Source organism: Megascapheus bottae, chromosome X, assembly GCF_031878675.1.
Source record: "Megascapheus bottae isolate mThoBot1 chromosome X, mThoBot2.hap1, whole genome shotgun sequence".
NCBI classification, from domain to species: Eukaryota; Metazoa; Chordata; class Mammalia; order Rodentia; family Geomyidae; genus Megascapheus; species Megascapheus bottae.
In genome coordinates, this window is record NC_143547.1 from 90,507,975 (window position 1) to 90,526,299 (window position 18,325).

Sequence of the window (18,325 nt, forward strand, 5' to 3'; positions counted from 1 at the left end):
CCTGGCTCTTACACTGTATCTATGTGCCACACCAGCATTTTTCTCAGTTCTTCTATGCTCATCCTTGCCTCTGGGCTTTTACAAATCTGCTTGTTTTAATAGGAAAGATTAACTTTTCCAGAGTTGGTCTTCTCTACAGCCTCAAGTAACATGATTTTCTTCCAATAGCCTCCACTTTGTTAGGATCAGATTATATTTCATTAAAGCAGAAGATCTGTCTATATTTTTATGTTCTGTGAACTGTGGGCTTTATGAAGGAATGTGGGGCAGTTTTGATCTCTGTATTTGCTCCCCTTCCTTACACCCAGCCCGAATAGAACTTTAGCAAGTGTTTGTACAATGAATCTGGCTGATACATGAATATTGTGTACTAGACTGACCACACTCTTCAAATAGTGGCTTCCTCTTCCAGGGGACATTTGTGATAACATGTTTACTCCTATATTGGTGAAGGACTCACATGATAAATACAGTCCAGGTCATGGTGAGTGAAACAGGCTGCGGAGGCTCAGTCAGAAAATAGACTATCACGTAGGGATCTTTTTCAGGAAATATAGCCCAGGAATCTATGAATGACATTTGCGTGCAGAGGCGGTTGAAAAGCCATGCTGGAAATGGGTGCCAAGTACAAACAAGTCATCTTGGTAATTAGCATAGAGGACCATGCTGTGGAAATGATCTTCACAAAATTCTCAGATGGAAGGGGAAGAGGGAAAGGGGTGAGGGAAGGGGAGGGGAAGGAAGAGGAGGGAAGGGGAAGAGAGGAGAGGAGAGGGGAGGGAAGGGAAGATTTACTGCTGCAGCCAATAGGCGATAAAGAAATTAATAAAATTCAGGGAAGGACAATTTTCTGTAGCTTGTAGGTAGGAAATTATTTTGGGGGGCGAGAAGGGGTGTTCAAGCCTGAGGGATGGAGTAGTCCATGAGATGCATGATTATACTGGAGTTTTGAGCTCTAACACACTGTTAAATTAAAGAGAGGAGAATGTTGGGTGATCATGGCTCTCACCTGTAATCCTAGCTACTCAAGAGTCTGAGATCTCAGGATCACAGTTCAAAGCCAACCTAGGCAGCAAAGTCAGTGATACTGTTATGTCTAATTAGCCAGAAAAGGCTAAAATTGTCTCAAATGGTAGAGTGCTAGCCTTGAGTAAAAAAGCCCAGGAACAGCACCCAAGCCCCGAGTTCAAGTCCCAGGACATGGAAGAAAAGAATTAAAAAGATGACTTGAGGATAAAGGAATGAGGGTAAACCCAATGAAATTATTAGAGATCCTGTGATATGTGTTTGTTTTCCATAGTACCAATGGGTACTGCCAAACATCTCTTTTTCAAATCACTTAAGATTTTTGATTGATTCCAAGGATAGCTTTTGAAATTGAACAACCCAGTGTTTCAAAGAAAGGGGATGAGGTAGTGAATACTGCAGGAAAGATTGATCATTCTTATCTTGGTAATGGAAAGGATGGTCTCAGCCTTCTGCTCCAACCTGTGTACATTAAAAACCACTAAATCAATTGTCTACCTTTATATCATACATCAGTATCCAAGGAATGGGTCTACAGTGAAGATACACAATATTTTCTTGCATATTACCTGGAACACACATAGACAGCAATCACATATTGAGCAGTACAATGTGTCTTAATCTAATCTTGTTTAAAAATAAAAGTTTGAGGCTGGGATTTTGGCCTAGTGGTAGAGTGCCTGCCTAGCATGCACGAAGACCCGGGTTCCATTCCTTGGCATCACATACATAGAAAAAAAGCTGGAAGTGATGCTGAGGCTCAAGTAGTAGATCTCTAACCTTGAGAAAGCCCAAGGACAGTGCCCAGGCCCTGAGTTCAAGCCCCAAGACTGGCAAAATAAAAGTTTGCTAAATGGCAAACAGATGGTGGCTCACACCTCACTACTCAGAAGGCTGAGATCAGAGGATTGATGCATGGGGAAGGAAATTCCATGAGACTTTTAACTTTAATTAACCACCAGAAAACTGAAAGTGGTGCTGTAGCTCAAAGTAGTAGAGCATATCCTTGAGCAAAAATGTTCAGGGTCAGCATCCAGGCCATAAGTTCATGCTCCACAACCAACAAAAATAATAAACAAATAAATAAATAAATAAATGTGTGTTCTACCCTCACTCTATAGATATTGACCAAGTACCCATGGGTTGTCAAGCACGGTGAAGAATGCTGGAGATGTAAGAAGGAATGAGACATCAGTACCAAACATATGGAAGAGTCTAGGAAGCTGAGTTACAAAAGCAACTTGGTTCCTCTTCACCTCCTGACTCTCACACCTCTCTTGAGGTCCTTAGTGTCTTCTTATTGGTTCACTTCAGATTTCTTTTGAGAAATAGGGATCCTTGTCAATCCTACTGCTAAAATCTTTTGAGAAAAACCTAAATAAATATAAGGCTATTCTGCCAAAGAGCTTTCCACAAAAAAAGAGAAGCCACTGCAAAGGCCCTAAGATAGAAATAGTCGTGGTTATTTTAAATAAAGCAAGGGGGCTGGTATGATTACAAGGGACTAAGTATGGGGCAGAATATGCAATCAGAGAGTGCACAGGAGACAGAGTGGAAGGCCTGGGAGTATTATATTTTGAATAACAATAACATGGTAAGCCAATAAACAACAACACAACAAGCTAAGAACTGGTATTTACAGCTCACCATTGCCATAACTGGATGGATCCAAGACTATAGAGAGCCAATGGTGGGCCAGTCAAGAGGCATAGAGAAACCTCTGTAAGAACGGTAGCAGAGGTGGTGGTAGTGAGAAGTTGTCAGAATCTATTATGAATGCAGAGTAGACAAATGGATTTGACTTGGCCTAGAAGACAAAAGAAGTATGAAAGGGACCCTGAAGATTTTCACCTGAGTAACTGGAAGAACAGCATTGCCACATACAGAGATGAGGAAGAGTAAGACAGGTACAAGTTCTGGGGAAAGGTGAGTCAAGAGTTTGGGGACAGGTGAACTTGAAGAAACAAATAGAACTGAACAGTAGATCTGAGACCTGGGATGTTGCTTATTTGAAGTACTGGGACAAGGTCATGCTGGAGATATGTTGGGAAACCAAAACTCACTTCTGCCTTTCTCCATTTTCTCCAAGTAGGATCCATGAGACTGAACCAACGCCATTAGCCATTTGGTAGAGTGACAAGCTAGTACCATGGTTGATGGAGTAGCAATGCTTCCTCTTCCTTCTCCATCTCCTCCTTTTCCTCCTCCTCTTCCTCCACTTTCACACAATTTGAACAAAAGGGCTTCTCATACACGCTCCTAACATGCATTTACATGAGAATGTAAAAGCCTGGGTAGTTTCAAAATGGCATCTTAGATGCCACAGGAGTTTCCTGAAAAAAACAATGTAGAGTCCATCCAGGCTAAACTCTCAGCCTATTGTTTTAGAGTATGATAGTATGCCATAAACATTCAAAGCCATGAAAACACAGTATTTTATTTCTTGCAAATGCAAATCCAAGTGAAACAAACCAGATACCCACACTGATCTGTAAAACCTCATGGTTGTGTCTCTCTCTGTGTGTCCACTGAGTTCTTACTGAAGTCATTCTCCAGCTGGAAGCTTGCCAAGTACTAATTATTCTCATCAGATTCATGACTCTGGGAATGAGGATCATCACACAAATTTAAAAGTGCTAAACTGCGAAAGCCTACGGGGATCCAATATGTTCAAAATTATCCACAGAACTTCACAGACAGGTGTCCAGACCAAATCTGCATAAGTACACATGGTAGCTTACCAACTATTCTTATCAGGTAGTAAAAGAGTCAGCACAATACATTTCCCTGCTTAATGGAAGATGCTTTGTGGGAAGTCAGGGTGATACACTATGAAAATCACCTAAAAGATGATTTGGGTGATCTGGCTGGTGTCATGGTCCATACTTTTGGGCTTGTCCTATTTTCATTACATTCGCAAAGTGTACAGAGTCTCTGACTTTCTGTCTGCAAACTTGTCTGTGTATATTTCCTATCGAACCATGTTCTCATTTTCTTAGTACCCTTAAGAAGTAACGAGACAGTTCACAAATTCTATATAATCACCTTCTATTAAACTCTTTCATTTTACAGATGGAGAAATGGAGACTCAGAGAGAATGAATTAAACAATTTAATGGCAGAATTGGAATGCAATCTAGATTGGCTAATTTTCAGTTCTTGCTTTTTTACCTTGGCTTAGCCTCTCCTGCCCCCTCTCATTTTCCTAAGCAATGGAATGATTATTCTTTAGCCTACATCTCTGGACTTCCTATTTTTACTCTACTTTCTGCCATGTTATTCAGAGCCTTCATTTTCCTTTACCATCACCTGAGCAATGAGAAATTCATCTTACTCTAACATATATGCTTTTCATTGTACTTTCATCAATAATCCCATCCTTATAAACACTTTGTATTCCCTCCTTATAGTACTATACCACTTTAGCACCAAGATTTGGCCATATGTTTAAAGAAGTCCTTGTGTTAAAAAGGTCACTCAGCACATTTACTATTTCACAAACGTTACTTTCACCTCTGGAATTATTAGGAAATATCTCAAGGCTAGTTTCTAAATTTAATTTTTATGATAGTTCTTCTACTCTCAGTTGACCCTAACCTTAGAGTATTTGATATACGGCATATATTTCCTCATGGCAAATCAAGAAATCCAATTTTAATTTAATACATACCTTCCAATGTAACTTGCTAGTAGTAAGAAAGCAATGGTGAAAAAGACAAGAATATTGCTTACTCTCCCTTCCTTCCTCCCTTACAAACAAAATGGCAATCTATTGAATATTCTATGCAGAATACTCTTCAATGTGGAAAAAAACCCACAAAAAGAGAATATTCCTTTAGAGATATTGGCATTCCTGTAGGATATAGCTTGCCACTTCTGTTTTCTTTGAATTTATGTGAGAAAGGAGATGAGGGGATTATGTGTGATGGATATCCTTTCCAGGTTGTTGTCTGTTTTAGATTGTAAATTTTGGGTTAAGCTAAAATTGCTGCTAGAAAAGAAGCTAATAAGAAGGAGAAGAGGAGGAGGAGGAGGAGGAGGAGGAGGAGGAGGAGGAGGAGGAGGAGGAGGAAGAGGAAAAGGAGACTAATTCATCACAACATGCTAAAAGAAAACGGATGGTTCTGACCAAGTCTAGTTTTATGATCAGGATAAAAAGAATCATGGAATATTCCCTATACAAGTGACTTCTTTCAAAGCTAAGTATCTTGCCATTATGTCTGACTTGAAAAATAAGCAAATGTGTTGGGACTTGGCCAATTGGTAAAGCAGGGACTGAGTTCAATCCCCAGTAATATTACCTGCAGTAAGTATATATGTATATATATGTATGCATATATATATATATACAAACACACTTACCATATATATATATGACTTATGTTAGGGTTGCAAAGATATTTATGCATCAGATAAATGAGTCTAGCAGTTCTATCACAAGCTATAGCACACCATGTAGTAGTTCCCTCAGCAGGTATTGACCCAATAACCTTAAACTCGTGTATACCCCTTGAAGCACAAACTCTGTGCCTTTACATTTTGATAATATCACTCTACAATATTTAGTCTTGTCTCAGTTTAACTAAAGGACTACGAAAGCAGGCTCTATCTGATTCACTCCTGTAAGACACAGTACCAGGTACAATGTCTAGGTTGAGGAGCAGCTCAGATAAGTAGTCACTGATCCAAACAATGTTTCTTAAAAGGAGCTCAAATCACATAAGAGGTATAGCTAAATTCCTATCATTGGCTTATTCTCAATTTAAAAAAGCATCTTTACTAGCTCTCTTTTTACTAAAGATAGTTCTAGAACAAATGGAATAACTGAAGGTAAGTAACTGAAACTAAGAGTTTTCAGTTTTCCAATCTATTAACCTCTAAAAAGATTCTTTTTCCTTCCTTCCTTCCTTCCTTCCTTCCTTCCTTCCTTCCTTCTTTCCTTCCTTCCTTCTTTTATTCCTTCCTTCCTTCCTTCCTTCCTTCCTTCCTTCCTTCCTTCCTTCCTTTCTTCCTTCCTTCCTTCCTTCCTTGAGGCCCTCTCTGTTAGTTTTTTTTGGTGTATGCTCAAGGTTGGCCCACTACCATTTAAGCCAGTGTTCTATTCTTAACTCTTTGGTGTCTAATTGATGATAAGAGTCTCATGGACTTTCCTGAGCATAGCTTTGCACTATAGTCCTCATATCTCAGCTTCCTCAGTAGCTAGAATTATAAGTGTGAGCCACAGACACCTGGGTCAACTTAACAGTCTTGCTTATAATATTTTGGATTTTCTTTGAATCTGATTGACTATACCTCATCAGAGTAACTCTACAGATTTATTTCATGCAAAATACCATAAATTAAATTCCACTTTATTTGAGCTAATGAAATGAAAGGACTAAATTATATGCTGGCATAAACTTCATGTTTTGCTTTTATATTGAAACATCACAGTTAAAGTATATTTGCCAATAATAACATGAATGGGACAAAATTGGAGATAGGAAGGGTTGTGAAAGGACAACATTATTTTAGCCTTTCAATTACAATTACAAATGTGGAAATGAACTGTTGATGTGGCTCTAAGGGCTTGTCTAGAAAGCACAATGCCCTGAGTTCAAACCCCAGTATGGCCCTAAAAAAATCTTAGAAGTGTTTATCATTTATTAGATCATAGTAAGCATTTTATACATACTCCAATGTTATGGTAATTACAGAGAATCCCCCAAACCTGTATCAAGAAATTGATTTTCTACTGTGTTTCTGAGACTTGTTTAACTCTGTCATATTTTATTGGTGTATAGCAAGGTGCACACAGCATGGGGTTTTATCGTGACATTTCTATAAATGCACCTAATGTACATTGATCGTGTGTCATTTTGATATCTCTAAAATTGAAATCCAGCCATAAAGGATAGTTTGTGGTGAGGTTATTCACTATCAAGCATTTTCATGCATCTTCCATAACACCACTAACAATTTAGGCATTGACTTATTCCTTGAGGTTATTTGTAACTACCACTAGAATATAAGTATCCTCATCTTTTTCAATTATTATATTTCTAGGACTAAGAATAATGTTGGATTGTTCAATGAACATATCTCTAATGACAAAGTGAATTAATCAGTGCGTAGAAAATCTGCGTTCACAGCATTGGTTAATCACTAAGTTATATAGGTCTTTCCTGATTTACCCAAATCTCATGAGGACTCAACTGTTTCCTCTCACTCTGAAAATGACTCAACACCAACCCACCTATGAGTGTGGGCTATAAAAAACACTGAACAAAATTACCCATTGCCCAAACAGAAAATACATCTACTAAAAAGGGAAATCAAATATCCTGTCTTTCAGGGTGCTATAGACCAAAAGACTGAGAAGCAGAACCACTTCATCCTGCTTTGACTCTGCACTCAGATTAGTAATGCAATATGCATACATTCATGCTATGCCATAGCTCACCTAGGCTGAATTGAAAAATCAACCTGGAGTATTATTTTATTTACAAATATTTCACAAGCTTTGTAAAAGAGACACTGAAACTGCTCACACAAAGAGGAATAAATTAAGCTTATCGAATTCTCTTGCTGGATGGCTTTCCATAGGATTTCATGAGCAGTGAGTATTAAATCACATAGCTCTTCAATAATACACCATTGTGTGGTTTTCAGACAAGCTTAAGCTCTGATCCCTCCTATCCTATTTCATTTTCTCAGAAGATGCCAAGCTTTATAATTACAACTAATTAGGGTGCTTTTGAGATCCTTTCAATTTATTTTACCCTTTCTGAATTTCAGAAAACCCACTCTGTTTCTTATGTAACTAGAAGCTAATTATCACTAATTACTCCAAAAAGATTATTCCAGCAGAAGAATATCACAATGACCACCTTCTCCAGCTCACTTTTGTGAGTCAGCAACTGGCTTCTGCCTAAAGCAATGCACAATGTTCATTTCTCTTCTGTACTTTTTAATCCTAACCATGCAAATAAGCTCTAATGGGTTTAAAAAATACTTCCTTTTCAATCATGCATCATCTATGACATTGTCAAACCAATTCATAGGAAAAAAAGAAAGACTGTATTGACTCCTCATATAGTCTCACAGACATTTACATTTTACTACAGAAATGGGCAGTAAAGACTATTTAAATGCCCATATATGTTCGTTTACTATGTATCTGACATTCCTCTACTGTAGATGAGCAATCTTGGAAAAATGAGAACTATTACCCAGAGAACAGAAGTTAAACTGGGCCCTGCAGCAAGTAGGCATCAGAAATTATAAAAGACATGAAAAGAAAGACTAATGAGGCAGCAAATACCATTTATAGATGGTTTCTACCATACCCAGCAACCAAATTAGTAAAAGTTGAAAGGTTTTCAAGCCAGCCACCAGTAGCTCATACCTAGTTATTCAGAAGACTAAAATCTGAGGCTCTTGTTTCTAAGTCAGTCCAGGCAGAAAAGTCTGTGAAGTGGAGCTGTGGCTCAAGTAGCACAGACTTAGACTTGACTGAAAATGCTAAAGGACATTACCCAAGCTGAAAGTACAAGAACTAGGAAAGGGAGAAAGGGAGAAGGAAGGAAGGAAGAAAGGGAGGAAGGGAGGAAGGGAGGAAGGGAGGAAGGAAAAGGAAAGGAAAGGAAAGGAAGGGAAAAGAAAGGAAAGGGGAAGGGGAAGGGGAAGGGAGGGATAGGCACTGGTGGTTCACATCTATAATTGTAACTACTCAGGATGCTGAGATATAAGGATCACGATTCAAAACCAGCCCAGGAATAACAATCCCTGTGAGACTGCTATATCAATTAACCAATAAGAAAAGTGGAAGTGGAGCTATAGTCCAAAGTGGTAGAAGGCCAATAGAAACTATCTAGTACTTTATAACTTGAGTAATATTTTTCTACATATTATATAAAAGTAATATCTCCTATGAATATATAGTTCATTGTGAATGCCCTGGATAGGACAGTAAGACCATAACAAGTGAAAACCATCATAGATATGCAAACATTGAGACAAATAAAAACCATATAAAACAAAAAAAACCCGATTACATCTGTAATCCTAGCTAAACAAGAGACTAGATCTGAAGATCTCAGTGTTTAGAGTCATCCCAGGCAGGAAAGTCTGTGAGACTCTTATCTCCAATTAACAACCAGAAAACCAGAAGTAACACTGTGGCTCAAAGTGGTAGAGTGCTTGCCTTGAGAGACAAAGCTCAGGTACAGTGCACATGCCCTGATTTTAAGCCAGAAGAAGAAGAAAAAGAAGAAGAAGGAGGAGAAGGAGGAGGAGGAGGAGGAGGAGGAGGAGGAGGAGGAGGAGGAGGAGGAGGAGGAGGAACAATAACAACTACTACTGCTACTGCTACTACTACTACTCCTATAAGAGGCTACCCATATGCACAAGGAATGATTTTGTTAAACTGAAAAACTGTAACATTTGAGACTTCTGTTTTGGAGATTAAGTCATAGTTCCATTAAAAGTGAATACTGCACTCAGCATGTTTGGGTCCATGGGTTTTATTTTCAACACAAAAACAACAACAATAATAATAAACATCAAGTGATAATATATAACTTTTGGTGTAGATGCCTTATTGATGGCCACAAACCATTCTTTCTTTCTTTATTTCAAATGAATCCTTTTCTTTTTCTTCTATAACTTAAGGCTTGAACTCAAGAGCTAAAGACTTTTCTCAAAGACTGAGTCAACTATATCTTGAGTTTAAGGGTATACATTCAATGATGCTCAAAAAATCTTGATTATTCTTCTTAGAGTTAACATGCTTTTCTTCAAATCAACATTTCTAGCATGAACACTGTATGTACAACATTACTTTAAAACCAATTCTGAATGCCTTGCTTCATTTTATTGGTGATTCTTTTTGAAGATTCCCTATGGGCAAGTTAGAGAGATAGTGAAGTTTCAGATATTCACATTTAAGAAGTTGACAATTGCCTTTGTTGTGAATTGTTGTCCTAGCTGGCAGAGGTTAAAATACGAAGCAATGTTTTAACTTCTTGTGACATTTACAAGAATTGTAAAGCTGGCTTTGGCCGGAAAATATATGTTTAATCTAAGCAGTGCTGATACACTGGGAACTTGCCTTTCCACATCCACTTTATGAAATTAAACAGAATGTTGGAAAGAGATTTTTGGCCTGTGTCTCTGACAACTAATTGCACCACTTTTGAGCTAGAAAGAGCCTTAGGGATCCTATCCCCTGAACAGTGGTTTTATTGATTAAGAAATGGGCTCAGAAAGAGGGAGTGGTTGTGTATAAGGTCACAGTGTTTGTAGCAGTTAAGAATATATGGGCCAAGTATGAATGGATCCCACTTGTAATCCTGGCTACTCAGGAGACTGAGATCTAGAGAATTATGGTTCAAAGCCAGCCCATACTCAAAAGTCTGAGAGAGTGCATCTCCAAAATAATGATCTACAAGTTGAGCTGAAGGGATGACTAGAAGTGGTGAAATGGCAGAAGAGCAAGCACACAAGCTGAAAGATCTCAAAAGTCTAAGTTCACTCAAATACTGTCGTATGGAAAAAACCATTTCCCAGGTAGAAAATATTTCAAGTATAGACCAAAAAGAATGCCAGGAAAGGCTGGGAGTTTGGCCTAGTGGTTAAAGTGCTTGTCTAGCATGCATGAAGACCAGGGTTCGATTCCTTGGTACCACATACATACAAAAAAGCCGGAAGTGGTGCTGAGGCTCAAGTGGCTCAAGAGGCTCTAGCCTTGAGAAAGTCCAAGGACAGTGCTCAGGCCCTGAGCTCAAGCCCAGGGATGGCAAAAAAAAAAGAATGCCAGGAAATAAGAGTTACCAACACTCATTCTGGGGTTCTTTGTCATACAGAAATAGTCAAAACCAAATGCTTATTTTTATTTCCACAGTTAATTTGAAATAAAATGTTAATGAAATAAAATGTTCTAAGTGATCAAATGACATATTCCTAGGAAATTATAAGGCCCATTTCTATTCTGTAATACCAAAAGAAAGAGCCTGCCTAATTCTAGAGTTTATCAAGAAAAAAAGTATAGAATAGAATAAATTGTTTTATGGACAAGTGACTATACAGACTATGCTTCGGGAATGACTACAAATGGGGGATTCTACCCAGCATGAGCAGAAGCAAGAAAATTAGAATTGAATGAATTGCTGGGAAATGTGGATTCTTAGTCTAATTTGATTGGTTTCCTTTATGACACTTATTACTGTCTGAGATAATCTTCTTGCAAACACCCCAACCTATATGGACACATATTCCTCAATTATTCTTCATGCTTGGAAGAGTCCTATGACATAGACGATGTTCCACAATTATATTATGAATGAATAAATAAATCTCAAAGAAAAGTTAGACTGTGATTGATGGAAATCGTGAAAAATAAGACATTCAACACTCTAAATTCAAGGAGTAAGTACACAGACAGACAGACAGACAGACAGACAGACAGACAGACACACACACACACACACACACACACACACACACACACACACACACACGCTTTCCAGTGAGAATACAATACTGTGTCTAACTCGCTAATTTTTCTAACTCATTTCCCCCAAAGAAAGTGGTAATTCCAGACAATATATGCAGCATAATAGTGAGAATTTTGCGGCATAACAAAATACTATCAAGCTGGATATTGATGGCTCAAGCTTGTAAACCTAGCTGCTCAGGAGGCTGAGATCTGAGGATTGCAGTTCAAAGCCATCCTGGGCATGAAAGTCTGTGAGACTCTTATCTCCAATTAACTACCAGAAAACCAGAAATAGAGCTGTGGTTTGAAGACAAAAAACAACAACCAAGTGCTACCATAATGGAATGGGCAAGAGCACAACCTCCCTAAGCACAGAAGGAGTTCTATGGCATGTGTCCAAGCAGCTCTCCATGCTTAACAGTGCAATAAGGGACACTTGGGACCTGAGAGTGCTCAGAAGACACAGAAGCTGACCATGAGGACAAGAAGATTTGCAGTTAAGACTGCAAGCAAACAACCATACTGGATTTCTAAGAGGAAAGCTGGAGAGCAAACATGAATAGGCAATTTCCATTTGGAAGATAAGGTGTTTTTTTTTAGGCATCTCATATGATAGAGGATTCACTGTAAATGACTATACTTTTATGCAGAAAAAGAAGGTTAGTCCACCCTTTTGAAAAAGGGATATTATTGTCTGCTAAAGATATCATCCCTGAGCCTGTAATCTCCATAGGCAGCGCTCCTTTACAACTAAGTCTCCCCAGTGACAGTACATGCATTAGCCAAGATTTGTCTGTCCCTTGGCTCTAATTAAGTTTTAGAGTTAGACATAATCATTCTTAATCTGGCCTGAAGCACTGATGAGCCAGCTTGAATGTAAAATGCAAAGCAATTCAGTATTTACTAAATTTTAAGGAAGTAATCAATTTCTAATTCGAATTTATGCACACCTTTCTTTTCCCACTGTAGCCCTGCTTTCTTTTCCTTAAGTTCCTCTTTGGTTATTAAGCTTGTCAGCAAAGTTAGAGCCATTCATTGGACTATTCATCACAAGCAGATATTTCTAAACCAAATTAAAGTCTCAATGTACCTGCATATGAGTAAAGAAAGATGTATTATGCGCTTCAAGGAAGCGATCTCACATGTTCTATTTTCACAGTCTCATTCATTCCCAGAAAGTCTGGCATAGTCAGTAAATATTTGAAGAATGAATGAAAACAAAACCAATTTTCTTGATTATATTTGCATGTACTCAAAATCTCAGGCAAACCAGATGCAGCATGTAAATATGTGTCTACACGGACACATGCTTTCGAAGTCCCCTCCCCCCCACATCTTTCATGATGATACATCATCCATCCCATGGGACATTCACTTATTTAACAAAAACACAGAAACAACAGCAACCCTAAGTTTCCCAAGAAGCATGATTTTAATTAACATTCCTTCCAAACACAACAATCGTGTAGTACCTAAAGAATGAATTCAATTTTCATTGAGAAAGCTGTTCCCTTCTCCATAAAATAAAGCTCCACATAACTTTGAACGTTCCTACTGCCATTTCAACCTCCATCTTCTAATAACAGAAATTTTAGTTTGGATGTTATGCTTTCTGTGAAAAGTCCATTTTGCACCACTCTGCTAATGTAAACTACTTTTATTTCAGCCCAGGCTAATGTTCTGTACTTATTTCTTGTTTTCAGTTCTCACTACTGCTGACGCTAGATTCTTCCATCTGCATTCCTGAGGGGATGACAAAAGCCAGACTACACTTACAGCCTCCTAGGATATCCTGCCCTGGAGATTCTCAGCAAGCAATTGGAAACTGGAGTTAGCCTGAAGCTCCGGAGTGAATTAAGGATTGGCAGGGTCAATTTGGGAATCATTAGTGTAGAGGTTAAAGGCGAAGCTATGTGAGGAGATGAAATTACCCAGGGAGACATCAGAGCAAGAGACAAGAAACAGATCAATGACAGGAACCGAGGGAATTGCTCTATTTAAAGGAATAAGGAAGAGGGAGAAACTCTCTCTCTTTCTCTCTCTCTCTCTCTCTCTCTCTCTCTCTCTCTCTCTCTCTCTCTCTCTCTCTCTCTGTGTGTGTGTGTGTGTGTGTGTGTGTGTGTGTGTGTGTGTGTGTGTAAAAGATTTAAACAAAGGACCTAAGACACCCACGATAAATGAAGAACCATTTTAAGCATGAGAAGAGGTGCTAAGTATTAAAATCTCAAAGAGGTCCAGAACATTGAAGCCAAAGAAGCATCATTGGAATTTGAAAAATAATGACCATAGATAACCTTGGGGAAAGCAGTCTAGGATTCCTCATGTTATTCTTGTGGAATGTGCAAGGTCACATGTGGAGGTATACAAGGTACATATGCAGATTAAATATTTGTGTAGAATAAGGCTGATACTGGGTGTGCAAGACAATTAAGGCAAATCACGTCTACCATTTATTGACTCTTTATGATGGGTTAGGAACAGTACTAACCACTTAATGGACATCATCTCATTTGAATCCTTACAAGTCTATAAAAATAGCTGCATTTTTTATGCGAGACAATGAACTAAGGCCAACAGAGGTTAAATAAATTACTCGAGGTGTTATAGCTAGAAAGTGGTAATTTGTGCATGAAGGAACGGGTTCAGTATCTCCTATTACTAGGTAAACCATCTCCTTTTATAATATACACACAAGCACACACACACACCACCACCACCACCACCACCACAATCATTCTGGGTATGTTTAAGTAAATACTATGTAAACATTCAGTTGAAGAATTCTGATCCCACTGTTTAGAAAAGGATTTATTACGATAGTTCCCAAATGTATATCTTACAATAGTTTCTAATGATCTGAAAGGTTTTTCATAGAAGTGTGCCATTATTTGCTGGTTATTACTGAAATTCAAGTCACTGACAATCAGGCTCATCTGAAAAATAAGGGAACTTGGCAGGGTGATCTTAAAATCTTCTAGTCTCACTTTCTATGATTCTGGTATTCTGGCCTAATGCTAATAATTTTAAGGATATACAGTAGGATATAGGATGTAGGCTGTAAATGCAGAAGAACTGGTTGACATTAAAATATGATAAATATTGATTATTAACTTAAACACAAGCTTAGAAACTCCATCACAAAATGACACATTGACAATCCATGCAAATAATTTGCTTACAACCAATTGTGGACCTAACATGATATAATTGACTACCAGAAGTAAAAAGGGAGAGAGACAAAGTGACAAAAATTCTAGCAATTAATGTCTTTACTGTCTGTGGAAGAATAATTGAGGTTCCAGTCTGAAGCAATTAATCTCGCTGTTAATTGTGCTTGTGCATAGCAATAACACTAGGCTTTTGCAGTGGTTTCCACTGATTGTTCTTTTCTTCCTCTGGATTATAAAAATCCATTCTGACAACTAAATAACAGCTAGTACTTATGTAAATTGTTAATTAGGAGACAAAGATAATCATAATTTTGTACATTTGTGAAACTGCAGATACCACGGGGATTACCAAATGAATTGTTACTTTATTATTTTATCAGCAGTTGAGAAAATATGTTAGCCTTGCAAATAATTTTCACATATCATTTACTCTATTTGAATTTAAAAAAATAGCTCCATTATATTTATCAAGGCCATTTTCCCCCACCTCACCATCTGTACTCCTGTCTTATTCCTTATGAAGAGCAGATACGTTGCTCTGGTGCCAATGATTACCACCATAACAGAAAGTAAAATCATTTCAGGATTCATTTTGTTATGTGATGTAACTCCTAGACAGCGATGATACTATGCTATCCTGTAGTACATTTTATGGAAAAGAAAGAAAGGAAATATTCTCAAAATTTCTGTCATAAATGAATCAGACACTAAAGTACATGTATGATTAGCTACTCTATTACTGGTCATTCACATCATTTGATTTTGCACATAAAGAAATCAAGGCTCAGTGTGCTTGTGAGACATGATCAAAGTTACCCCACTACATAGTAGCAGAACTTAGTGTTCATGCCATCAAAACACATTCAATCCAGGATCTTTAATTTTTTCATATTTATTACGACATTCTGTCAATGACTTGCAAACTGACTACAACATTACATACAGAATTTACTATTCTCAGCTATAAAGGAAATCTACCCAGGCCCTAATGAGAATATGAAACTCCTGTAAAACAGTGATTATCTTAGGGTAAGGAGTTTGACCTAGTGGTAGAGTGCTTGCCTAGCATTCAGGAAGGCCCAGGTTCGATTCCTCAGTACAACATACATAGAAAGAAGCCAGAAGTGGTGCTGAGGCTCAAGTGGTAGAGCTCTAGCCTTGAGAAAGTCCAAGGACAGTGCTCAGGCCCTGAGTTCAAGCCCAGGACTGGCAAAAAAATGAGTATTTTAAATAGTCCATTTTAGCCAGGCACTGGTGGCTCATGCCTGTAATCCTAGCTATTGAGGAAGCTAACATCTGAGGATCACAGTTCAAAGCCAGGTAAGAGTGAGACTCTTACCTTCAATTAACCACCAGAAAAGTGGAAGTGGGACTGTGACCCAAGGTGGGAGAGTGCTAGCATTGAGCACAAAAGCTCAGAGACAGAGCCCAGGCCCTAAGTTCAAGTCACAAGACTGAAAAGAAAAAAAACAACAACTCCCATTCTACTGGTTTTAATGGAGATCTGTCCTTAGAAAGGAACACTAAAGTTACCAACTTCATCCTCCCTAAGCTATTAGGGCAGAAAGCACATAGTAAAATGCAAGTGGGTATGAAAAGAAAAGAGAGATACTGGTAAATATATCTGAAGCCAAAAAGCCCATGACAGACCAAATAGAATACAATGCAACAGAATCTACCACTCTTTCTCTCTCTCCTGGGGCTCCAACTCATGCTGTAGATGCTGTCCCTGAGTTGGTATGTTGGTGTGCGTGTGTGTGTGTGTGTGTGTGTGTGTGTGTGTGTGTGTGTGTGTGTACATGTGCTTAACTGAGGACTAAGTATTTCACAAACTTTCTTGCCGGTACAGTACTGAACTACAATCCTCAGATCTCAGCTTCCTTAGATGTTAGGATTACAGGCATGGGCAACCAGCCCCAACATGTCCATTCTTTAAATCACCATTCATCATAGGGTCAGGCAGGAATGGTGGGGGAGCACTGAAGAAAACTTTGCTGGTGGTGGGGTCTTGTTAACCAATGTCAACAAAAAGACAAAAAAGAACTTATTACCTACTGCCAAACTGTCTGGGGTGGTACCCATGGGCACTCATCCTACTTCTGAACTGGGTCAACCATCAGACCTGAGACTAGCTTTTGGCTTAAATTTGAAGAGTCCTGGCAAAAATACATACATACATATATATATATATATTGTTGGTCATGGAGCTTGAACTCAGCCTGGACGCTGTCCCTGAGCTCTTCAGCTCAAGGCTACTGCCCTACCCTTGAGCCAAACCCCACTTCCTATTTTCTAGAGGTTAATTGGCGATGAGAGTCTCAGGTCCTTTTGTGCCTGGGCCTGGCTTTAAACCTTGATCCTCAGATCTCTGCCTCCTGAGTAGCTAGGATTACAGGTGTGAGCCACCGTGTCCAGCTCTGGCAAGAATATTTCTGCACCAAAACTTAACTATATTTTGTATTAAAATTAAACTAGTATGTAACTGTGTAGTCTCCTTATTTTAATACTCTCTTGAGTTGTAATAAACTAAAAAATTCATTTTTACTTACCTTGCTGCATCTAGAATCTGAAAAATCTTCCACCTGTTAAAGGAACAGGAAAACCAATTGCTAGCAAGAGGTTGGCAAGAGAAGAGTCGAAATAATATTTTTGTTTATAGTTTCACTTAGATATCATAATTTTCCAACTTTCCAAAACATAAGAAAAAACTCATGGTGGGCTTTCCCAGTTTGCTCTCTTTGAGCTTCTGTCAATGTAAGGAGTGAACTGCAGATGACAAGGCTGAGAAGGACAGGGAAACCCTGACAGAGCCAGTCCCCCAAAGGGCTGTGAGCCCAGAATTGGATCTATCCCTCACGTATGTTAATTCCATTCTCTCACACAAACAATGATGACAATCTAAGCAAATGAAAATGCCAGTAAACCCAAATTCAAACCAAGTCCAATCCTGTAGCACCAATGACATGAAAGGACTACAGAGAAACAGAGCAGAGATGTTTCACATTATCAGAAAATATGAAACATAAATAAAAAGAAACGAAAACGATTAGACATTGTTGATGCTCTTCAAAAAGATGAAAATTCAAAGCACACACACACCAAGTGATACATAAATCATCTCTCTAGCTCTTTCTACTCAAACACAAGACATCCATCAAAGTAAGCATATATCTCCATTCCAAAAAAAAAAAACCTAGCTTAGCTTTTTTTCATAATCCACATCAAGGAGGTCATAAAACACTAATTGTACTTTGTGAATGTCTGCTATCAGCATGGTCTGTGAAGCTGTGCATAGATCAGTTGCTAACCTGAGGGTTCCAATGGGCTCCATTAGCTTTTTGTTTCTCGATACAGCAGAACAAAGGAAATCCCAACATAGACCATTTCTGTATCCTTAAGCATGTTATAGAGCCTTTGCATTTTCTGAGGAGAAGTGTTTCTTTCATTCCAATGTGGATGCCAACTTCAGAGGTGAGTTAAGAATCTTTTTTAGTGAGCTGGTTAGTAGCAGAGTTCATGTATCATCTTTTGACCAGAAGCACAGGACACTTTTATCATCGCTTTCAGGGGTGATAATGACCCAGCCATTAAGACTCAAGTGTTTGGAACCTGGTAAGTCCTCACTTCACACCTATTAAAATGAAAAGCCTATG

General features: G+C 38.4%; 1 protein-coding gene across 1 annotated transcript in view; it reads right to left on the reverse strand.

Annotated features, from left to right (window-relative positions):
• Positions 1–18,325, reverse strand: part of Hs6st2 (heparan sulfate 6-O-sulfotransferase 2) — a 283,181-nt gene that overhangs the window by 72,256 nt on the left and 192,600 nt on the right. The window contains exon 2 of the mRNA XM_090326024.1: positions 17,222–17,254. Coding sequence (XP_090182150.1) covers positions 17,222–17,254 — 33 coding nt within the window. The remainder of the gene's footprint in view (positions 1–17,221; positions 17,255–18,325) is intronic.